Raw genomic sequence first — 25,011 nt, 5'->3', positions numbered from 1 at the left:
TGAGTTAATCCATAAAACGCAACTATTTTTCTGTCATCCTCATAAGTTAGAAAGCGATGCTGCCTGACATGCTGAGCCTATCCAGCATCACTCTAATCTTGACTCTGATCTCCAGCATCTGCAGTCCTCACTTTCGCCTAGGGATAGAAAATGGGTGAATGAAATCAGCACAAGTGGCCAAAATAGCTAATGGATAACTGGGAATGGGCAAAAGACTCCTCTTCAGGTCAGAAAGCAAAATACTGAGGGTGGAGGAGAAAATCAGAAGGTGACATGTTTCCACTGTAACAAAATGCCACATTCATTCAGAATGCTGGAAAATGAAAGGAAAACCCGTGAAACTTGTTGGAGTACTTAACAGTGGGTCTGAAAAGGAAATTCAGAAGGAAAAGTCCACAAATGAGATTGTATTTTTAAATACAACTAAGAGACTGGAGGTAGACACCATTGTGAGTGTAGAAAAAGTATGAAGTGGAAGGATAGGTGTGAGATATGCAGAGTTTTTATCTAATGGGAAGATAACCCCTTTCTCCTCAAAGGAAGAATCCAAGCCCATAACAATTCTAAGAGATACAAAGGCTTCTCAAACTCTCCCGCTACAGAAGGATTTAGTTTTCACTCCAGATTTCATTTAAAGTGAAAGTATTGGTAAATGGCATAGATGGAGAATATATCCCAGTTCTATTGAACAAGTTCGATTGGAGTGTCAGTTGTGCTAAGACCAGTGGTAATTGGAGTCGTTAAGAAATGTCCTGTGGATGAAGTTGATTTGCCTATGGGGAATGATTTTGCAGGAACGAAGATCAATTTGATAATCATGCAGAGTTGAGGCTTGAGAAATAGCACCGTTGCAGGTGCGCCATTTAGGTCCCAGGTATTTTTCAGTCATGTGTGGTTAGTAGGGCAATGGCTAAACAAATCCCATCGTCAGAGGTCACAGTCCTACCATGAGCAGATATTAGGGTAGCTGAAACTCGATTTGTGTGAAGTAATTCAAGAGGTGTTGGTCATATCTTAATTAATTGCATTGGTTATAATCTTTCAAGTTTCACTTGATTCTCAAAATCATTCAGCATCTTCCTGTATTGCATCTGTATTCATGGAGTAACAGTTCTGACTCTGACCTCTGTTACTATGCACTGTCTCCTGAGTATAGATCTGAAGGTCTTCCTATAGATACATGACATCTCTTCCTCTTCCCTTCCAAAAAGATCTCCACTGCATTATCAAATTTTTGGTGCTTGCTGTGTCAGATGTTTAATCTCACCCGAAGTCTTGACACCAGACTGAATTTCAGAAAGCCCACCAGTGCTTGCCACCTTGATGAAGCTCACCTTTAAGACTTGCAGAGCATTTTATTGCATCCCCTGCTGATTTGTGTAGCTGATGAAAAGCGCAGGGAGCACTGGCTGCAGACAGAATCATTTAAAACTTTAGACAGCACACATTTAACTTGCTATGTAAACTGCAATGAATGAGTTGATAATTGATATTTAATCATGCATCCCCTTATTACGACCCCACATGCTTTGTACCTTGGCAAATGGTGATCAGCATACAAGAGGATAAACTGTAACTCTGATCTCTAGGCAGAGCTGCCGTGGCTTCTTTATGAATTGGAATTCAAGTAACAGCAGAACCGCCTAACATTTAGCCTATTGCTACACAAGCTGTTTATGGGCATTACTTTGGTCCTCTTCAATAAATCTGTCAATAATATGCAATTTCATTAATTTATGTACCTCTATCACATCACCTCTAAATCAATGCTTCTCCAGCTCTGGGGAATCAGTGTGAAAACTGATTGCTATACTCTAGATGCAGTCTGCCCAGAAGTGTGTAAGGACCGAATATGGTCTTTGGCTCTTATTGACCGAATCTTTTAGTTGTTCTAGGATTTGTAAAGAAGAGGCTGCAGAGATTGTAAGTACATTAATTGAAATTTCCAAAATTCCCTAGATTCTGGAAAGGTCACAGCAGGTTGCAAAATGTCAAATATAGCACCTCTGCTAAGAAAGAAGGAAAATCAGTAACTATAGGCTCACCAGCCTACAGTCAGTCATTGGGTAAATGCTATAATCCATTATTAAGCAGGCAGTAGCAGGGCAATTAGAAAATCAAAACGTATTCAGGTAGAATCTGAATATCCTCCGTTATTGTATACCTTTGTAGCCAATGTCAAGAAGATTACCATCATCCATTAACCTAATAGCATTCAGAAAAAAATTTCAAGCATGTTTGTAAAGTATAAATTTCTTTTCCAGAGCATCTTCTCAGGGATCATTAAAAGCATTTCAAAGATCCCTTCAAACGTCTTTTCAATGATCCAGTGTCAGATTAATGAACCTGTAGTCCACTAGCTTTGATTGTCTCTGTTTGTACTACCTTGCAGTCTGAGAGTAATATACCTGACACTGTTAAGCCTTTACGTCCTGATTCTAATGCTTTTATGTCCTTGAAGATATAGGCAAATAACTCTCTTGTCTCATGTTTAGTTGTCCTTGGTTGGGGTCATTTAAATCTGGAGATTAATCTAGTATGAGATTTCCTTTCATATCTGAGATTACATCATTATCTTTTTTAATATTTATAGAGTCGCTGTAACATGTACAGCTGGAAGCTGAGCAGCTTGTGCAGGAATATAGACTTTGGCAAATTTTGAACCCGATGTATATTGTCTTTTCATAGCCCTGATTTATTTTATATATAAATTAGAAAATGAAACAATAGACTATTCCCTGGCAATTTCATAGGCTTATGTAATATTTTTCAGTTTGTTTTAATTGAAATTTTTTTTTATTTGAGTGAAGAAACTTTGTCTTGTCCTGTAAGTCACTGTTACATCGAGGCTTCAGTTATAGTTGATTTATCTTCCCTCGCAGATTCTGTTATGTAGATTAGTTATTAATCTGGGAAGAAAATTTATCCAAATACAGTAAATTATTATGTAAAGTAAGATATTAGCATTTATTGATTAATTCTCTTAAGTAGTCAATTCTAGTGTCATCGTTCTAACTTCTGTGTCATCAATTTATCTAACTCTGTGGCAACTATAAAACAAGCCGAGATAGTTTATATCACTTTGGCTCTGTCTAACAGAAACCAGATGTACTATATAAAGGCTTCTAGTTTCAGTAGAGATTTTTAATTCACATAAAATAATATTTAACTTTTGATGCTGTTAGCCATTACTGTTAGAAGGAATGGTGTGATAGTTCTTTCTCGTCTAATATGTAGAGCTGATTTTCATTCCTCCCTCTTTTCTCTGTAGGTCTGTGGTATTATCTGTCAGGAAGCAGGTGGCCTTGCCTAACTTTAATTGGTTCTCCTAACTTTGGGTACAGATCGGTGCATAGAGATCTGGAGGCTCAGCTAGCAATTGTCACAGACAACCACAATTTGCAGCAGCAATTACAGCAGGTCAGTAGTGAATTAGTAAACTCAAAAAGAAATGTTCATTTTAGTTTTATATTTCACAATCGGAACAGTTACTTACGTCCATCTTACTTTAAGGGACACATTTTTCACTTTCTTGTTCTTGATGCAAAATTTGACATGTCTGCAATGCTATGGACCTCCCCATAACTTTAAATCTGAATAGGTTACTTAGGAATTTCATAGTGATGTTTCTCAGTTAGAAGGAACCAAGGGCAGAGGCTGGTAAGATATGCTATGATTACAACTATGTGTCTTTCGTATTGTAGTGCAAACGTAATTTGCACCATTATAAAAATACTTAGTTGCCAAGTCACACTACTCATGATATGCTGTCTGTATAAAGTTTTGCAGTGCATTGAAATTTGTAAATTAAATTTCCATTGAAGGAACAATCTGCAGTACTGCCTACAATCGTGAATATTTCTCTTTAGCTCCTTGTTCAATTTCTCATGAGACAACAAATGAATCTTGATACTGATGCAAAATATACACTTCTTAAATGCCTATGGTTGTCTTAATATTTCAGTGTTCTTTCGAGAGCTGCATGGGCTATGAGCCACAGGTGCAAGACATTCCACTTAATGCCATCTTTAATTATTGAACTTAATTGGCTCTTGCCTGTTGTTTACTGCCTTCAGCAGCTGTTTGTAACAAAATTTTTCATCTTCAACAATCTTTTCTGCACAGTGATAAAATTCTTCCAAACTCCCTCTTTAGTTTTTTGATGTTACTTCTGAGATATTGAACCCTTATTAATTCCAGAATGTAGTCCATTGTGTCAGCATGGGCTCTCAATATGAGTGTTTTATCTAATACCATTCTCTTGTCTTTACTGTGTAGCTCTGCACATTGTTCATTTTCATAATTCAGTCTCTTTAAAATAAGACTAATAGTTTGCATATATTATAAATAATGGTAACCACAGTGTTAACCTCTGACATAATTCTGAATGTTAATGTGTCATTTCTGTTTAGGTCTTCTCCAGTATTGCTTTTCCATACCCTCTTGGATTATCTTGTCGATCATTCTTTATTTAAACACAAACAAAATACTTGCTGAGCATCTTGTTTACTCTTTTATTTCCTTCAATAGGTTAAGAGCTCTCATCCGACTGCATTTATCTTTACTGTCTTTTGTTAACATGCTATTGCAACAGCAGCTTTCACTTATATTGCAGCTTAAATGAAGAAAAATACTTCAAGGCCTCATGACTCCATGGTCATGAAAAATGAGAATTGAAATTAACTGGCATAACAAAAGTTTGGCCAAATACATGAATTTTGAAGGGCATTCTAAGAGGGAGTGGAATGGGTGGTCTTGGAGATGGAATTCCTGAGAGTGGAACTTGGGCGGGTGGAGGATCAGAGAAACGTGCAAGAGGCTCATGTTGGGCAAGTTTACGACTTTATAGTAAAACAGAACTTGGTGCCTGATGAGATACAACTTGTAGAGTTATGATATTTGATTCTTATACTTTTCACATTTTCTGAATCATCATAATCTCTCCTCTAGCTTTGTGAAATATACCTTAATGAATAACTGCATTGCTATCGTAAAATAAAATGAACCCTGTAACTCAGAAAAGTATTTGTACCCACATTTTCTAGGAACAAGAAAATCTGTACTGCCTCTCGAATGAGATTTCGACTATTACATTTGACCAACCAAATAGACATGTGAAGCTCTGGGTGAAATTGGTAACTCCACTAATAAAGAATTTTTTCTAAAATCTAAAGGAATGCCATTCCTGGTGTAAGTAATATAGCTTAACTGGAATTTTTTTACACCTTTTACAAGCAGGTTTTACTGCGAACTTTGTATAAATTCAAAACTTCTGGAATCAAGTCTGGTCTCCATTATCCTCAGGATTATTGTATTTGAATGGTTGATTTTAGTTATCTGCTTTTAAAACTCTCTTCTCAAGCATTATGTTTTTAAGCAAATGGAAGAAAGATCCATATCGAGTAGTTTTTAATGTTTCCTTAACAGCATCTAAAATATTACTGTGGGTTACAACTGAAGGACAGATCACAATGTTTTATTCCAGGAACATTGACTTTCAGGCTGAGTAATTATTGTAATACATTTTCTAACTGTTACATTTTGAAGAAAATGTTGAGATAAAATTATTTGAGATGCACCAATACCTCAGAATTCCACCATTTTAAGGAATTTAAGTTTGGGGATATTGGAATAAATCCCAGACAAGAATTTGGTTGCTGGAACTGAAATAAATGTGCAAGAGTGTGATGAAAGAGTATGCGAATATATTCTTTAACTTGCTAATTGTCACAGTCAGATGTTCCTTATAATCAAATAAGAGTCAAACAATTTCTTTCCTTTAAGGTTCATGGGATCTGTTTGGTGTAAAATTATCGTATGGGCAAAAAGCAGAGGTGATGTCATCGATGAGGAGTTCTTAGTTATCAAGTTAGATTGTTGTCGGAGCAAAGGAGATTGAAGGGAGATTTGATGGAGGCATACAAAATTATGACAGTTTTCATTAAGAAAGACTAGCAAAGTTGTTTCCATTGGCTGGTATTAAATGGACTGTGGAACCTAAATACAAGGCTTTGGGGAGAAGATATTGGGTGGAGGGGCAAAGGTCTTTTTTTTGTAGCGAGTTATGGTTATTAGGAATTAGCATCTATGATGAGAAATCAGTTAACATTTCAGGTCCAGTGGCCCTTCTTCAGAACTGATGGTAGCCAGGAAAAAGTTTTTTTTTAATGCAGAAAATAGGATGGAGGATGGGGGATGGGGGACAGGAATAAATGATAGATGCAGAGAGAGCCCAAAGAGAGAGCAAAACAGTTGGAAAGGAGTAGGTGAAGGTAAGCCTAAGAGAATGAATTGCTGCTAATGTGGACTGCCAGTAACTGATGCTGGGTTGTGCATAGTAGCAGTCCATGTGATGACAAGGCCTGGGAATGGGGGGGGTGAGGGAGAGCAAAGGGGAAGATGCCCAAGTCTTAGAATTGTTGAACCTGAATCTATTTTCGTCCACTTGCATGAGAGGACCTTCAATCTCTGGCAACTGGGACTAATCACCAAACATTTTTATTTAGAATGGATCACAATTGAGAATTGTGACTCCCTGATCTCCAACCATCTTTAAAGCTTAGATGAAAGTTCTGTCTTTCACAAGACATTGAGGCATATAATTAAGCTTAACATTGCAAACTTCAGTTCTTTTAAGTACACATTCACCCATTTCCTGTCCAAATATAAATAACAACAGTAGCTTCTTTTCAATTACTACTACTGTTTGGTAGTGAGAGAAACAACTTTGCTGTTTTGTCAGAGCTTAAGGTTAACTCAACAGCATGAAATTTGGGACCTCTTATTATGCGCATGTAAATTTCTCTGCCCTACTTGCCAGTTCCCAGGTGACTAGATGGAATTTTACTATGCTGTCTTTACAATGACTAGCCATGTTATGAATTTTTGTTTACTTATTTAAATTCGGAAATTGTGGACTGAAAAGCACGTGAAGGGACAAAATGCAACAATAGTTGGATAATCTTTTAAGCTAATCTTGGCTGGTTTATTCTAATCGTTCAGGAAATGATTTCAGGCTCTCTTGTTAGCTAATTGAAAGAGGAGGAAGGTAAATTTGTAACAAATATTACGAAGTGTCTAAACTTTTCAAAGCTTTCCAAAAACCTCTTTTTAATTTGGCATTATTTCAGCTTGAATAAATCACTTAAATTATTAATTTTAAGCATGTATCATTTATTCAGAAGCTTTTTCAACAGACACAATTCAATTATTTTAAATTTGCATCATGACATTTTAAATGAAATTTTTTTTAAAGTATACAGTTTACAATTTAAACTTGTAGTAAAACAGCAACACCTGCAAGGATCCACTTGGCTCGACTTTCTTTTGTTTTCAGGTTAAAAGTCCAAACGTAAGTAGGACCTCGGCTCCGGGTTTTGTACACTGGACACTCGTAAATGTTTTTCGTTTCTTGACGATCTACTGGAATGGCTTTGATGAATACAACTGGCATTCCTGGTGTAAGCTCCTTCAGTCGTGCATCAGTAATGATTCCACTGTTCTTCTCCCAACGCGCACCTTTCAACATATCAAACATTACTGGTAATTAACTGGAAAAAGATTTATCATGTTTTTATACTGAAAATAATGAAGACTGAGAAAGAATTATCTCTCGTGAAATGCCTATGTATTGAAGGAAATTTTGTAATCAATTTATTTGTATTTTAGAATTCTGTTAATTTGCTAAAATCTAATAAAGCAAATTGAAGGTTGGCTGGAGAATTTTATTTTAACATCTATTTGTCTTTACATTTTTGTGGGTAGTTGAACAGATATTTCTTATTTAGCAAGTTTTATAGTGACCCATTCGTTGAATAATAAAATGTTTTCACTAGGTGAATATTTTTGTAAAATTGTAATTCATGGCAGTGATTATTAGTGTTCAAATGTCTTACCTTCCATGAATAGTCCATGGATGTAGGCACCTTCTCTGGGAGCACTTGTCATATCTTCTCTGTTTTTCTTTGTAACTTCAACAGCTAGACACATTTTGTCAAGTGGCCATTCATTTTTCCTGGCCATAGATTGCATTATAGCTGTGAGGAAAGACTGAGGGTTGAAAAAGCCACCAAGCCACACTGCACTAGGCAAAGCAAAATCCGTACTCCAAGCTTCCAATTCCTGAGAATACAAAGACGTGAGAAAATTGCTACCAAATATTTGTCACTGTATGCATTTTTTAATAACTTCAACGAAATAAATTGTGAAAATGTGCACCAAGTATGATAGAATATATTTATAGGGCAATCTGTTACAAAGCAAAGTACAAGCTCTTAGTCATGTGCCAGTTACATTTGTTTTACATGATGCTTAATCTTAAAGCATTGTAAAGGGTGTGAAGTCATCTGACCAGATTACTCCTGAGTAATGCTAAGACCTTAACCTGGAATTAATGTGATGCAAGTTTATAACATGTTGAAAGGACAAGATTTTGATTGTATAGTTGAGCTGTTTCATTAAATGTTGTAGGCAGGACCAGATTTCTCTCAGAAGTTATGTAAATGAAAAACTAGGTTGGTCATTGAGATTATTATTTTCCCAAAGATTAATCAACCTGTAGAAATGTGTGCTAGCTTGTGTGGTTAATGCTGATTTAATTCAAGTGAGAGTGGATGTGTTTCTTGGAATAGAGTACACCTTGGTCCCTTGCCATATTCAATGGGTTGGTCTGCTAGACACATTTTGATTGCTTGTCGAAGTCTGAAATTAATATTTCATCTTGGGATTTTGTCTCATTTCTCGTTTTTTCTGGAAGATTCTCTCCCACCAGTATGACATCCCACTGTAAGGGCAGACTGGAAGAACAAACTAAGTTCTTTCTTGTCTGTCATTTTTCATATCTTTGTAACAGTGGCACTTTTGCTCAGTGATAGCACCCTTAGTTTCTGAATCAAGTTGTGTTCAAGGACACCAGCTGATAACGTAGACTTGTTGAAGATGACATCTTCAAAAAGTTAATCATGTTTGAAATAAAAGTGGAAACTTCAATGGCATTGGCTTCCTTCAAACTTGTGTGATGCCAGGAGCCTGTGTCTGCTAGCTCATTCAGTTAGCAAAATATTTTGTGGCTGTATTCAAAGAGGAGCATTTATTTCCCAGCTAGCTTCACAGAAAAACATTAACTAATCTTTTAGCTCATGTTTGTGGAGCTTTGCTGTTTATGTTCACTTACAAATGACAGTGAATGTAGCTAATGCTATGACATATTTTGGGATGTCCTGAGTATGTGAAAGACTCTGTCTTCTCACGCATGTTCTTTCTCTACTTATATTTAGGACCACAAACTCTAATAATAAAATACTATTTTGCGTATTGTTACCTTTGTTTGCTGGTTTGTGTTTTTTTGTTAAGAGTTATTGCCTGTCTAAAAGTTTTTTAATACAAATTTATATTTTTAGCATTTCAAAACCGATAAAGTCCAACATTTGAAGTGTACTCACTTACTCTGGAAACAAACACAGCCAGTTTGCAGTGAGAATTTAGTCGGTAAACAATGATGAGTTAATTTGTTTTTGATAGGATCAGTTGAAGGAATGTTGACTAGAATTTCCAGCTTCTCTCAAAGATACCATGGAAATTCTCATATCCATTTATACAGGCAGTCAAGATTCTTGATTAATGATTGATCTGCAAAATGACACCTACCCAGTGTCCCTGCTGTGTGCAACTAAGACATACCATTCATTTAAAATTTTCCTTGCTTGTACAAGCAGGTTAAGTATGTTAGTTTTCAGATTGCAGTACAGATATGTACAGTTTGTAAAGAACACTGATCCTATTGTTTATTAGCAGTACCATGGGAGACGAAGTTCTTGACTGTTACTGTTTAGAAGCAGATTATTTTTGTGCTGTACAAACTTGAGGAAATTCAGGTTCAGTATCAACCTCTGAAGTCTCGAAACAATGGTATAATACATCTGCCAACCTAGACATCTGATTGTTTATTTAACTTAGTACAAGCCACATATAAAATCAAAAATCACTTTGGAAATGACTGAAGATGGTACTTTCAAAACTCAAACTTGATATAGTATCTTATGACATCAATGTTAGAGAAATACTTTAAGAACACTAAAACATTGTACATAATTGTGATATTCAAAGTACGAATGATGAAATGAACATGCAGTTAAGCTACTGTGGCTCACCCTGATGCGAAGGAGAAGATCACTAAACCAAGCACCTAAGCTAAAAAGTGATGGATAAGCTAGGGCTGCCCATGTTGCTGGAACTGTGTCGAAAAATAAGGCATTTGAAATCTCTTCCATATCAGCTGTGATGGTTAATTCTCCCTGAAAATCAGCATAGGTATAAAATTTGTTACTGAAATCCTGACTTCAAAGATTTTGTTTTACTTTAGAAAAGAGTACAAACTCGAAAGTGTCCCCTATGGTATTTATTTAAAGATTTTCCAATATGCATCAGGCTGAGGTGTGACCTTATAGGAGTTTATAAAATAACTATGGGTCTGGATAGGATGGATAGCCAAGGCCTTTTCCCCAAGGTAGGGGAGTCCAAAACCAGAGGCCTTAGGTGAGAGGGTAAAGATTGAAGAGGGACCTAAGGGACAACTTTTTCATGCAAGTAGTGGTGCACGTATTGAAGGAAGTCGGGGAGGCTGGTACAATTACAACATTTAGATTAGATTCTCTACAGTGTGGAAACAGGCCCTTCGGCCCAACAAACCCACACCAACCCTCCGAAGAGTAACCAACTCTTTTGGTTACTCTGGGTAACCAAGCCAGAACCATTTCCCTCTGACTAATGCACCTAACACTACGGGCAATTTAGCATGGCCAATTCATCTGACCTGCACATCTTTGGACTGTGGGAGGAAACTGGAGCACCTGGAGGAAACCCACGCAGACACGGGGTAACTCCACACAGACAGTCGCCCGATGCTGGAACCGAAACTGGGTCCCTGGTGCTGTGAGGCCACTGAGCCATCGTGCCACCCCCAAAGTCATCTGGATGGGTATATGAATAGGAAAGGTTTAGAGGGATATGGACCAAATACTGGTAGATGAGACCAGATTAGTTTAGGTTATCTAGTCGGCATAGATGAATTGAACTGAAGGGTCTATTTCTAAGTTGTACAGCTCTATGACTCGTAATAACAAAACCACCATCTCTGAATGAACTACATTGATCAACTCACCTATTAGGTTACTTAACCAGTTTCAAGGTCTACGTTCTTACTTTACCAACTCATTACAAAAATAAGGGGTAAAGCTGGAGCTGCTGAAATTTGCAATTGTATAGTTTCTGGTTCAGCCTTTGTGTTGCCCCATGCTGTTAAGGATGCTAATGCAGATGAGCTGTATATTGTCTGAAAACTTTAACTTAGGGCAGATTGTGATATCAAAACAGCACCTCAGGCTGACGACTGTTCTGCGACCTGAAACATTAGCTCTGATTTCTCTTTGACAGATGCTGCCAGACCTGCTGAGTTTTACAGAAATCTCTATTTTTGCTTCTGATTTACAGCATCTGCAGTTCTTTTGATTTTTACATTTTTTTTATCAATTTTGATCACATAAATCCAGTGATGATCAAACCTAAATATTCCTTCAAAGCCATCAGTTGGCCACTTGATGCATAAAATGGCCACCGGACCACAATATGGAGAGAGACAGCAGACCAAATACAGACATGGCCTGGGGCCACCAGAATGTCAGCACAATGCACTTACAACCTAGTTGATTAGTTTAAGGTGGGTGGGGGAGAAATTACACATGAGTAGTGTACACTGTCCACCGAAGTGTCTGGGTCCAGCCAACACCTTTAATAGAACTGCTAACAGTGATACAGACTCAATACAAAGCGCTCATAGCCAGGGCTGCAGTAATCGTCCTTTTCATGAAGAGCGATTAGCACCCATTACTACAGCAATGTCTTCAGTGCAGACATTGAAACTGACAACGACTGCAATGAAATTAACAAAGGCTGTGCTGGGACTGACTGCACTGAAACTATCAATGATTCTGCAATGTTTACAATAAACAAACTATGCTACAGAGACAATAACCTCATCACTGAGCTACTATATTAAAAAAAATGTATAAAAGTGTCTTGACATATGCTCCGGGTTGAGAGAAGACTCACAGTTGACCACAGTGCTGTTGGTGTCTTTCTCTCCCCAGAGCTCCGGTATTTCTTTGTTCAGTAAACTCTGTCACTGAACCCCGACTCTGACTCTGAGACTAGTGATTTTCCCCATAACAAACTCCTTGTCTTGCTTGATTTAAAAGGGCCAGGCACTCAACTTAAATAAATGCTTGGTAATACAGAACCTAAGCATTGTTAAAACAAGACAGATATGAATTTTACACTTTTCAGAACGAAGACATAAGAAACTGACTGGAAAAAAAGGCATCATTTTATAAGGTATGAAAGGAGGGTGCTGATTGGATTGTGATGGAGTAAGAACACTGGCAGTTTTAATTCTCAGACCAGGCTGGAAGATTCTGATTGGTCAGGGCATGGCTATGGGAGATGCAGCAGTGTTTGACTATTTCCATTACCCTTTTTTAATATGGTCTGTCAATAGTTGGGATTACAACCTATATACTTGGTGTCACACCAGTACTGAATTCAGATTATTTTATTCATTTGTGTGGTAAGCAAAACATCTTTGTGGAAGCATTTATATCACCTGGATTGGGCTAAGATTGGTTGGTCACTGAACCATATTCACACGTAGTTACAGATGTTCTTTATCAACAGACCAAATATTTAGTGCATAAAAGAAATTCTATATTTGTCAGTTGGAAAGACCTTGACAACAACAGCAAATCAAAGTTTCACCTGTTTCCCACACCTTTTTCACAGATATCAGTTCCAGAGATTTATCACTCTCACCTCAACTCTTCAAACGTTTGCTTAACTGACTGTTCCCAGTTTCTTTTCCTTGGACTGTGGAGCCAGCTTCACAATTCTGACAGCCTAAACTTTTTCAGTTTTAACAACTTGAGGACTTCTAGACAAGTTCTCTTAGCTTGAACATTCATGAACTAACATTACTTTGGCAAACTAGAACTTGGTTCTCCTAAAAGTAAGCTGTTCTTCCTTCTGAACTAGAGTCAAAAATTAAATTAACAGCTTCTGGTCTGATGCAAATGCAGCTGAAACTTTCCTGCAATTTGACATTGTTCTTCATTTCTTGCTGGGTCTTCCAAAACCACTTTTACTAAAAATACAAGTGTAGAATCCTTTGCAATGCAATTGGGGTGGGGGAGTGGTGTGTGGAGGTGAAATGAGACTACAATTGGTTTTTATGGGAGGAGCTGCCCTATAATAAGTTTAGATGCCCAGTTTGAATAATAGTGAGTGAGTGAAAGAATAGGTTGATGGGTAGGTGGTGGGTGAGATGCTAGGTCATTAGGCTGGTAGGTGATTAAGGTGAAAAGGGTGATAATTAGCAGGCAGGTAATTGAGGTGGTAGGTACTAGAGGTGGCATGTGTAGGATTGCAGGTGGGTGGTTAAGTGGCAAGTAGGTGAGATAGTAGATGTATTAGGTGACAGAGAAGAAGGAAGAGAGAGCAGAGGTTGGGGCAGTTGCGGTTTGGAGATAAAGGTGAGTTTGGAGAGTTTTTTTCTGTCTAATATTTCCTGGACAACCATTCAGTACAGCTGAACTGTCTGAAGTCTTCAGCTGTAACTCAGAAATATTTGTGGAGGAACCCAAAGTAGCTGGGGAATTGATCAATGGACATTGAAATTTGCAGTTAAGTCAGCACATCAGGACTTCCACAAGGTTCAGATAACCATTTCTGATTGCACATCTGATCCTTGATGATCTAGATTTCTTTTCAAACTTACAAAACAAGAAGTGTAACTGTATACACATGCCCAGGTCAAAAACAGCTGGGATGAATGGAGTCTGGAAACTTGCCTTTGGAAAGTTTAGTATGGAGTTCATGTGGTTTAAAAACAACTTACCCATTGGATATCTTTATTATGGTTATGATATTAAAATTCAAAGCACCAGCTCCCTCCCCCAATGCCATGAGCAAATAGCAAAATAATGAAGTCAAATATTTTAAAGTATGTCCAAACCTTTAATCCCAGATTCAGCTCCTTCAACGACCGTTTTATCTCTGCAGTCAAAATGTTTGTTCTTTCACATTCCTGGAAAGCTACTACTACATAAGGTGTCCGTTCTTCCACTTTGCCCATGATCTCATGCATATTAAAACTTTCTGGCAGTTTTTCCAGGATTTCGTCCAAAACTGACTTAACCTGAATATCAAAGTATTATTAAGTTCCATTATTGCTAAAATTTTACAATGTTAAAGAAAAATAATATTGTCAGTGACGTTATACAAATTCTAATACATACCAAATTTCTCTTAGTGAAATCAAACTGTATTTACATAATACACATACATTTCAAAGCATAGCAGCTGACAGAAATGGAAGCTAAATGAAAAACACAGAAGCTAGGAAGAGTAAGCCATTTGACCCTTCAAGCATGCTGCACTATTCAATATGATCATGCTGATCCGCTATCTCAACACTATATTTCTGCTTTGTCTCCATCCAAACGTGTAATTTGATGCCTATAATGTAAGAAACTATATCATCTCCCTTCCTAATCAAGCAAACCTACCACCTTTTCCTCTTTGCATGTTCCACCCAAATATTGAATAACCCTGTATGTTGGTTGCATTGCAGCCATGTCTCTGTAATTGCAACTGTATCATAATTATGTATATCTATTTACACTTAATTAATCGATTTTATTGCGATTGCTCCATGTATTAAGACACAATTACTGAGCTCAACAGTCCTATCGCTCTGCTTTATACTGTGCTCACTGTTCTTCATCCTCGTTTTATGTTGGGTTCACTGCTGTCCTGACAGGCTCCCTAATACCAAGACAGGTATCTTTTTTTCCTTCTTCATTAATTTATGGGATGAGGGTGTCTGGCTGGACACCATTATTGCCTAGAGGGCAGTTGAAAGTCAACCACATTGCTGTGGGTCTGGTGTCACGTGTAGCCCAGTCCAGGTAAGGATGGCAGTTTGCTTCCCTAAAGAAGCTTGGTTGAAACAGATGGTTTTTCTGACAATGAGGATTTCATGGTCATCATTAGGCTTCTTTTATCCAGATATTTATTGAATTCAAATTCCATCCTCTGCTGTGGTGGGATTTAAAGCTGGATTCCCAGAACTTCTCTGGATCTCTGAATTACAAGTCAAGTAATAATAACACTTAGCCATTGCCTCCCCGCCTATAAACTGGTGAAAATCATTGTCTTTTTCTTTCATATAATATGGGCTTTGCTGATAGGGCAGTATTTATTGCCTATCCATAGGTGTCAGAAGGTAGCCAGTTAGAAGCAAGTTGAAGGAGGATATTGCACAGGAAGCAAGAGCCAGGGGACCAAAGAAAATTGCCATGTTCTGCTGTAGGAACGATAGTCTTCGCCTCGTGAGCCTTTTAGCCATTCATACAATGGCAGCTGACTTATATCAGCTCTATTTACCAAACTTGGTTCTATATTAATTCATGTCTTTACATAATCTCTATGAACATTTCAATTCAACCACCACCCTCAGCCTTTATTCTAGGTTATCTCTATACTTTGTGCGAAGAATGAGTAGCCTTGCTCTAATTTTAAAATGGTGCCTTCACATTCTGGATTTCACCATGAGAGAAAATGGTTTCATTAATCATTTAACAATTTCATTTGGATCACCAGAAATTTCTTTATCCAGACAGGAATGAGCCTGGGATTCACTACCCACAAAGCGGCATTCCAACCGCAACTCTATCAACAAACACATCGAGTTAAACCCCATCTACCACCCCCAGAGAAAAAGAACATGAAATGACATCACCAATGCGAGGAAACCCAAACACATAAATAGAAAGCAAGAATCAGCAGCAGTGCTTCGCTCGAAGGCCCACTGAAGATGTTACTTAGTAGGGTGACGAAACGTCTGGAAATGAACGTTCCAGCTCAGCAAGCAAATCTACATCCAGAACCTCTTATAATTCAAATAAATCTGCAATGTGCCCCTCCCATGTTCAACACATATTTCCATTGATACCAAAACTCAGTATTTCAGATGGGATCTAACCAAGGCTCTATTCATAGAGTCATAGACATGTACAGCATGGAAACAGACCCTTCGGTCCAACCCGTCCATGCAGACCAGATCCCAACTCAATCTAGTCCCACTTGCCACCACCTGGCCCATATCCCTCCAAACCCTTCCTATTCGTATACCCATCCCAAATGCCTCTTAAATGTTGCAATTGTACCAGCCTCCACCACATCCTCTGGCAGCTCATTCCATACACGTACCACCCTCTGCGTGAAAAAGTTGCCCCTTAGGTCTCTTTTATATCTTACCCCTCTCACCCTAAACCTATGCCCTCTAGTTCTGGACTCCCCAACCCAGGGAAAAGACTTTGCCTATTTATCCTATCCATACCCCTCATCATTTTGTAAACCTCTGTAAGGTCACCCCTCAGCCTCTGATGCTGCAGGGAAAACAGCCCCAGCCTGTTCAGCCTCTCCCTGTAGCTCAGATCCTCCAACCCTGGCAACATCCTTGCAAATCTTTTCTGAACCTTTTCAAGTTTGACAACATCTTTCCGATAGGAAGGAGACCAGAATTGCACGCAATATTCCAATAGATGCCTTTTAAGTGTTGCAATTGTACCAGTCTCCGCCACTTCCTCTGGAAGCCTATTCCATATATGTACCACACTCTGCATGAAAAAGTTGCCCCTTAGGTCTCCTTTATATATTTCCCCTCTCACCCTAAACCTATGCCCTCTAGTTCAGGACTCCCTCATCCCAGGGAAAAAGACCTTGTCTATTTACCCTTTCCATGCCCCTCATGATTTTATAAAGCTCTATAAGATTACCCCTCAAACTCTGATGGTCCAGGGAAAACAGCCCCAGCCTATTCAACCTCTCCTGATAGCTCAAATCATCCAACGTTGGCAACATTCTTGTAAATCTTTTCTGAACCCTTCCAATTTCACAACAGCTTTTCGATAGGAAGGAGACCAGAACTGCACGCAATATTCTAGAATTGACCTAACCAATGTCCTGTACAGCCGCAACATGACCTCCCAACTCTTGTACTCAATACTCTGACCAATAAAGGAAAGCATACCAAATGCCTTCTTCACTATCCTATCTACCTGCGACTCCACTTTCAAGGAGCTATGAGCCTGCACTCCAAGGTCTCTTTGTTCAGCAACACTCCCTAGGACCTTACCATTAAGTGTATAAGTCCTGCTAAGATTTGCTTTCCCAAAATGCAGCACCTCACATTTATCTGAATTAAACTCCATCTGCCACTTCTCTGCCCATTGGCCCATCTGGTCCAGATCCTGTTGTAATCTGAGGTAACCCTCTTCGCTGTCCACTACACCTCAATTTTGGTGTCATCTGCAAACTTATTAACTGTACCTCTTATGCTCGCATCCAAATCATTTATGTAAATGACAAAAAGTAGAGGGCCCAGCATCAATCCTTGTGGCACTCCACTGGTCACAGGCCTCCAGTCTGAAAAACAACCCTCCACCACCACCCTCTGTCTTCTACCTTTGAGCCAGTTCTGTATCCAAATGGCTAGTTCTCCCTGTATTCCGTGAGATCTAGCCTTGCTAATCAGTCTTCCGTGGGGAACCTTGTCGAACGCCTTACTGAAGTCCATATAGATCACATCTGTGCCCTCATCAATCCTCTTTATTACTTCTTCAAAAAACTCAATCAAGTTTGTGAGACATGATTTCCCATACACAAAGCCATGTTGACTATCTCTAATCAGTCCTTGCCTTTCCAAATACATGTACATCTTTGTCCCTCAGGATTCCATCCAACAACCTGCCCACCACTGAGGTCAGGCTCACCGGTCTATAGTTCCCTGGCTTGTCTTTACCACCCTTTTCAAATTAAATTCTTTTATGAAAAGTGCAATGTTTTAGGACATGGCTTTTAAAAAAGTCATTTTCTGCTAAAATGTGCATCTTTTCAATGCAAATTGACTTTAACATGATTGAAAAATTTAGACCATTATTTGTGGAACGCAAACATTCCTTACCTGTATTGGCTATAATTGATTCCGGACCTATTTTCTTATAATGGGAGATCACACAAGAATGGGACTTTCACGTCATATCAGAACCAAATTTGTAATATATCTGTGAAGTTATGTACATTAGGTTTAAAGTCAGAATCAGAAAAAATCATACCTTTTCCTCCCTCGTTACTCCACCACCACTTTCTGCAGCAGATTCTTTTGGTTGCAATTCAAGGACTGTGCGAAACAACTTTTCAGAAATCACCGTCAGAAATCCAATTTCTGCATTTGGGTGCAGGCCATATAAGTATGGGCTCTCAGGAGGCAACATCTCATTCACATAATCATGATAGCCCTTTAAACAAGAATATTGCAATTTATACCATTTGTTTTTGTAGACAAATATAAGTATGTTGGAGGTCATTTTGCTTCCAGCAGCAGATGGAATTGGGTCAGTGTAAAAACTCAAACAGGAACTCAACCAGGTGGGTGGGTTGAAGGAAGGTTGTATTGGCGATGGGATAGTAGCACAGTGGAAATGTCACTGAATCAGTAAATCTGGAGACTCTGGTTCAAATCCCATCATAGCAGGAATTCAATTAATGAATCTAGAATTAACAAAAAAAAACTACAATAATGCTGCCCACAAATTGTTGTAAATATCTAATTGGTTCACTGAAGTTCTGAGGGAAGGACATCTGCTGTCCTTGTCAATTTGTGATTCTAGACCCACAACAATGTGGTTGAGTGTCTCTGGATTGCCAACATTGCAATACTTTCCTGATTAATAACTAGAGGTTCTGCCAAAACTGGAAGACCCACAGATTAGTCAAGTAACAGCCTGACATAGTTATTCTCATTGTATTGTACATTACAGACAATATTGCAGGCATCATCATTTCAGGACATATCCTGTATCACTAAAAGGATAGATCCACCAGAGGTAGTGGCACGGTGGTATACAGTCAGGAAGGAATGGCCCTGGGAGTTCTCACCATTGACTCCAGACTCTATGAAATATCAAGGCAAGAACTTAAAGATGGGTCTTTGATCTGCTATTTATCACTTACCAATCCCTGCCACCCACTCAGCCAATTAGTGATCTGAACACCTTTTGGAAGAAGTACTAAGAGTGGCAAAGCTGAAGAAGTTTGAGATGACATGAATGTGGGAGTGTCAGCCTCTGCAAATTTCCAATAGGTTTAATGTTGTCTCAGCTTGTTTGGATGAGTACAGAGGCTGCAGCATGGATGAGCAGCCTAACCATAACACCAATATAGCACAGATTGAAATTGATGGGTACAATATTGTTGGTGTCACAGAGATGTGGCTGCAAGGGGATCAGGGCTAGAAACTAAATATTCAAAGATATTCGGATATCTAAAGGACAGACAGTTGGGCAGGGTTGCCTTGATAGTGAGAAATGAAATTAATCAATAGCCAGAAGTGGTATAGCGTCAGAAGGTGTAGAATCTGTGTGGGTAGGCTTGAGAAACTGCAAAAGGAAAAAGACCATGATGGGAGTTCTATACAGATCACCTAGTGGTATGTGAGGAAGAAAATAAATCAAGAGATAGTGAAGACATATAAGAAAGGCACGGTTATAATAATCATGGGAGACTTCAATATGCAGGTGGACTGGGAAAGCCAGGTTGGGAGCAGATTTCAAGAGAAGGAATTTATGGAATGTCTACAAGATGGCTTTTTTGGAGCATATTGTTGTAGAGTCCACTAGATTTGGCGATGTGTATTAAAACAGACTTGATTGGGTCAGTGACCATGATTTGACCACTATCCTTCAGTTTGAGAGGGAGAAGCTGGAATCAGAAGTAATGTTGTTACAATTGAGTAAAGGTACAAAAACATGAGGTGGGAACTGGCCAGAGTTGATTGGAAGGGGAGCCGAGCAGGGAAGACTGTGAAACAACAATGGCAGGAGTTTCTGGGGGTAATTTGGGAGACACAGCAGGCAGAAAAAACATATGAAGGCAAAGATGAGGCAACTGTGGCTGACAGGGGAAGTCAGGGACAGCATAAAAGCAAAAGAAAAACACACGTGAAGTTGAATGGGAGGCCAGAGAATTGGGAAGCCTTTACAAACTCAAGAGGATAAGTAAGAAAAAAAGCAATAGCGGGGAGAAGATGAATTGAGAGTACGCTTGCTAGTGATATAAAAGAAGGTTGCAAGAGTTTTTTTTTGTATATACAAAAGGTAAGAGAGAGGCAAGATTGGATATTGGACCACTGGAACATGGGGCTGGAGAAAATGCAGTGGGGAACAAAGAAATGGTGGAGGAACTGAATAGGTACTTTTCACAGTGGAAGAAACAGGTAACATCCTAGAACTTCATAAAAGGTAGGGGGTAGAGGTGAGTCTAGTGGCCATCACTAAGGAGAAAGTGATGGGAAAGCTAAAAAGTCTGAAGGTGGATACCTTACCTGGATCCAGAGTTCTGAAGTCAATAGCTGAGGAGATTGTAGAGGCATTGGTAGCAATCTTTTAGGAATCACTGGAGTCAGGGAGGGTTACACATAGGCCAGACCAGGTAAGGATGACAGTTTCCTTCCCTAAAGGTCATTTCTAATAATTGGCAATGGATTCATGGTCATCATTCGACTCTTAATTCCAGATTTTTAAATTGAGTTCAAATTCCATCATCTGCCATGGCAAGATCCAACCTGGGTCCCCAAAACAGTACCTGGGTCTCCAGATTAACAGTGCAGCAATAATACCACTAGGCCATTGTTTCTGTATTTGACACAAATATAGGTGGAGGGACAGGTAGTGTTGAGGAAGCGGGGAGGCTGAAGAAGGACTTGGACAGCTAGAAGAGAGAACAAAGAAGTGGCATATGGAATACAATGTGGGAAAGTGTGAGGATTAGGCACTTTGGTAGGAAGAATAGAGGCGTAGACTATTTTCAAAATGGGAAAGGCTTCGTAAATCTGAAGCACAAAGGGACTTGAGAGTTCTGGTTAAGGACTAGTTAACTAGTAAACCTTGTAATGTTAATATGCAAGTAGGAAGGCAAATACAATGTTGGCATTCATTTCAACATTGGGTCCTGTACCTAAGGAAAGATGTGGTGGTATGGGAGGGATTGCAAAGGAGGTTTGCAAGAATGATCCCTGGGATGAAGGGCTTGTCATATAAAGTATGGTTGAAGACTAGGGGCCTGTAATCAATGGAGTTTATAAGGATGAGAGGGATATCTCAATGAAACTTAACAGAATACTTAGAGGCCTGAATAGTGTGGACGTGGAGAAGATGTTTTCAATCACTGAAGAGACTAGGAGTGGAGTACACAATCTCAGATTGAAGGGACGGCCCTTTAGAACTAGCACGAGAAGGCATTTCTTCACCCAGTGGATAGTTAATGTGTGGAACTCATTGCTGCAGAGGGCTGAGGCCAAGTCATTGAATGTATTTAAGACAGAGATAGATAGGTTCTTGATTGGTAATGGGATCAATTGGTAATGGTAATGGCTGGAAAGCAAGAGAATGGGGTTGAGAAACATATCGGTCAATCAAACAGTGGAGCAGATTCGATGGGCTAAATGGCCGAATTATGCTCCTTTATCTTATGATCTTATCTCAGTGCTAGGACATCCCATCCTAAGACTGTTCACAATATTCCAAATATGGTCTGAGCAGAGCCTTTTGCAGCTTCAGCAGTACATCTTTGTTCTTATATTCTAGCCCTCTTGGTCCAACTATTTTCAACTGCTTCATTGATAATCTTTCTTCATTTGTAAGGCAGGAAGTACAGATGTTTGATGATGATGACAATATCCAAGCTTGGACTGATAAGTCTGCATGTAATATTTGCATCACACTAGTGTCTGGCAATGGTCATTCCCAATATGAGTGAATCTAACCATCTTCCCTTAGCATTCAATGACACTGCAACACTAACTCTCCAGCTATCAATACCCTGGGTGTTAACATTGACTGGAAACAATTTGGAACAGCCATATAAAGAGAATGGCTACAATGGCAAATCAGAAATGAGACATTAAGTAGATAGCTCCTGTCCACCACAAAGCCCTTCCACCACTTACAAGGAAGCAGAGTGGAAACATGATTTTACCTTCATTTGTAGGGTTGGTCTTGTGAGTTTTTTCCCAAGGGGACTGGAGGCCTGATTGCTTATGTTTTTATAATCATTGAAATGAAGAGATGGGGATTAGTAATTTATTGCATTTAAAAAGATAGAAAATCAGTCAATGTATGTGCATATCAAAGTATATGGGCAGGAGCATTAAACTCTATAGTTATTCCCTTTTCATTCTTCCCAATTTCATCAATATAAATGCTATTACATTTCAAACTTTTGTCAGTTCTGATAAAAAATCATGGCAACTGTCAACTGTTTCTCCCTCCACAGATATTGCCAGACATGTTGAATATTTGCATAATTTTCTGCTTTTATCTGAGATTTGGCTGATTTAGCATGAAGGGAATCAAGCTAAGAGCTAAGGATTTCCTGTAAACCCAGTTGAAGTCCAAAATAAGAATTACACAGACTTGGAAGATGCACTGAGTCCAAAGGTAGGTGACATTTTAGATTAGATTCCCTACAGTGAGGAAACAGGCCCTTTGACCCAACAAGTCCACGCTGACCCTCCAAAGAGTAACCCACCCAGACCCATTATCCTACTCATGCACCTATCACTATGGGCAATTTACCATGGCCAACTCACCTGACCTGTACATCTTTGGACTGTGGGAGGAAACTGGAGCACACCCATGCAGACACGAGGAGAATGTGCAAATTCCACACAGACAGTCGCCCGAGGTTGGAATTGAACCTGAGTCCCCGGTGCTGCGAGGCAGCAGTGCTAAACACTGAGCCACCGTGCTGCCCAATGTTCCCACAACTGCAATGGAGGTTTCCAAAACAGTTGACTGACTTCAAGGTCATTAAAGGGGCGATCTTGAAACTCCTAAACCCAATTAGCTCCATCGTTGTACTTGAATTCTAAGATAACACTTGTTTATATTTTTATTTGCCCAGTCTTGGGATCTTCAGATTAGTATTACATCACAAATAACATAATACAATGTAAGACCAATTCTACCAGGATTCATGAACACTGATTGCCAGGAAGATGCATAAAAAAACACAGAAAAATGCAGTTGATATTAACATATGATAATAATGAATCTTTTTAAAGCTATCTTACTTTGTAATCAGAATTGGGTGGGATAGGGAAGCCTGGTGCAAGCAAAAGTTCTCCATCCAGCATTTCATTTTTGATGTATTCCTCTAGATAGGTACGACATAGTTTGCGATCCCAGTCATCAGTGATGTGGCCTCCATACATTATTTCACCAAAGAGATAGCGTAAATCATCCCAGGGAACCTAATAATGAAATGTAGTTTGCTATGATAAAAAAAAAACTGTAGTTGCTGAGCTTCTGTTTTAAAAATATAAATGAATAATACTATTAGGTCCTCAGGATTATTCCATTCAATGGATCAACAATGCAACAAATCTTAAGCTTCACTTTATCTGTGATACCGCTTCAACGGGTTAAGTACTGAGGAAAGATTATACAAATTAGGTCTGTTTTCTGGAATTTAGAAGCTTAAGGGGAGATTGAAGTCTTCAAGATATTAACAGGAGAAGACAGGATGGATAAAGATAAACTATTTCCACTGGTTGAAGATTCTAGCATGAAGGGACATAGCCTAAAAATTAGGGCTAGATCGTCCCAGAGAGATCTTAGGCAGCATTTTGACAAAGGTGGATGTTTGGAACTCTCTTTCACAAATGACAGCTGATGCTAGATCAGTTGTTAATTAAATCTGAGATAGATATATTTTTGTTAAGTAAAAATATTAAGGGCTTTGGATCAAAGGAAGGTGTATAGAATTAGGCCACATATCAGCTACGATCTCATTGAATGGTGGAATAGTCTCGATGGGCTGTTCCTATGTACCTCGCCACCCAGCCCTTCTATCAATATGTAGTAGTGAACAAACTACACCAAATTAAGATCACACTTTGACACTGACAACCCCCATAACATAGTTGTTTTACTGCTTTTATTTTCTCTCATGTCTCATAAATCCATCTGGTTAATTGATCTAAAGTAACAGAACGATCAAATTGATTGTGGACAGTCCTTCTTATGAGCATAACTTGTGACACAAATCTCTCTCTTGTTTAGAGGACAGTTGTAAGAAGTGAAAACTGGCACAATTTAAATGAACAGCTGCTCTGCTATCTATTGTACCTTATTTCCATACATTTGTAGTTCCAGTCCCCAATCCATTCCCTCTCTCTCTCTCTTTCATCTAGTGTTAAGATTAGATTAGATTCCCTACAGCTGGAACAACTGGAAACAATTGTTCTTCCTTACCAACTATGAAGGAGAGATCAATATCAACACCATTGGGAAGGCAGTGGGATCAGAAGGAATAAATTGCTTGTTAACTTCTTTCATCCACTCCATAATATGAAAATATTTGTCAGTTTGATCACATAAATTTAGCATGTCGCAGACTGAAATGATTTTTTCAAGTTTTCATCCATCCGAAATTGGAGATCTACACAACTAACTTTGTTTACTTTATACCTTGGGATTAGCTTCCAAATAGTTGTACAGAACATAAACAGAAATTGTAAGATCTCCATTGTTAAATGGGTAGGCTCTGTTCCATCCTTGTGCTCCGAATTTACGCCTCTCAGCAACCACGGCATGAAAATAACAGAGAGCGAAAAGGATGCATTTGAATTCTGATTCTTTGGAACACATCTCCAAGGTATCCTACATTAAAAAGAAATTAACAGTTAAGGAATCTTAACTATTAATAAAATGATTCGTAAGATTAATATTGTATCAACATTAATTGCTAATATCAAGGTATTTGCATTATTGTTGTTAAAGGTTGCAAATATAAATGATTAATGTGCCAAATATATGCTCATTGGTTTAATCAAAAATCCAT

At 38.7% G+C, this 25,011-nt stretch overlaps 2 protein-coding genes across 4 annotated transcripts in view; one reads left to right on the top strand and one right to left on the bottom strand.

The window, feature by feature from the left end:
- The window catches only part of pgs1 (phosphatidylglycerophosphate synthase 1), a 59,148-nt gene extending 51,653 nt beyond the window's left edge, over positions 1-7,495 (top strand). For all 3 annotated transcript variants that reach the window (XM_072558721.1, XM_072558722.1, XM_072558723.1), the window contains 3 exons: positions 3,272-3,420; positions 5,046-5,190; positions 7,337-7,495. In XM_072558721.1, coding sequence (XP_072414822.1) covers positions 3,272-3,420; positions 5,046-5,165 — 269 coding nt within the window. In that variant the 3' untranslated portion in view covers positions 5,166-5,190; positions 7,337-7,495. The remainder of the gene's footprint in view (positions 1-3,271; positions 3,421-5,045; positions 5,191-7,336) is intronic.
- The window catches only part of LOC140464058 (dynein axonemal heavy chain 17-like), a 408,886-nt gene continuing 391,145 nt past the window's right edge, over positions 7,271-25,011 (bottom strand). The window contains exons 67-73 of the mRNA XM_072558720.1: positions 24,639-24,830; positions 23,240-23,419; positions 18,225-18,407; positions 14,060-14,242; positions 10,149-10,292; positions 7,896-8,121; positions 7,271-7,518 (exon numbers count right to left, since the gene is read on the bottom strand). Of these exons, the coding sequence (XP_072414821.1) occupies positions 7,271-7,518; positions 7,896-8,121; positions 10,149-10,292; positions 14,060-14,242; positions 18,225-18,407; positions 23,240-23,419; positions 24,639-24,830 (1,356 nt within the window). The remainder of the gene's footprint in view (positions 7,519-7,895; positions 8,122-10,148; positions 10,293-14,059; positions 14,243-18,224; positions 18,408-23,239; positions 23,420-24,638; positions 24,831-25,011) is intronic.

Source organism: Chiloscyllium punctatum, chromosome 39 (genome assembly GCF_047496795.1).
Source record: "Chiloscyllium punctatum isolate Juve2018m chromosome 39, sChiPun1.3, whole genome shotgun sequence".
Lineage (NCBI taxonomy): Eukaryota > Metazoa > Chordata > Chondrichthyes > Orectolobiformes > Hemiscylliidae > Chiloscyllium > Chiloscyllium punctatum.
Note: the sequence above shows the minus strand (reverse complement) of the source record. Positions and strands in the feature narration are given on the sequence as shown.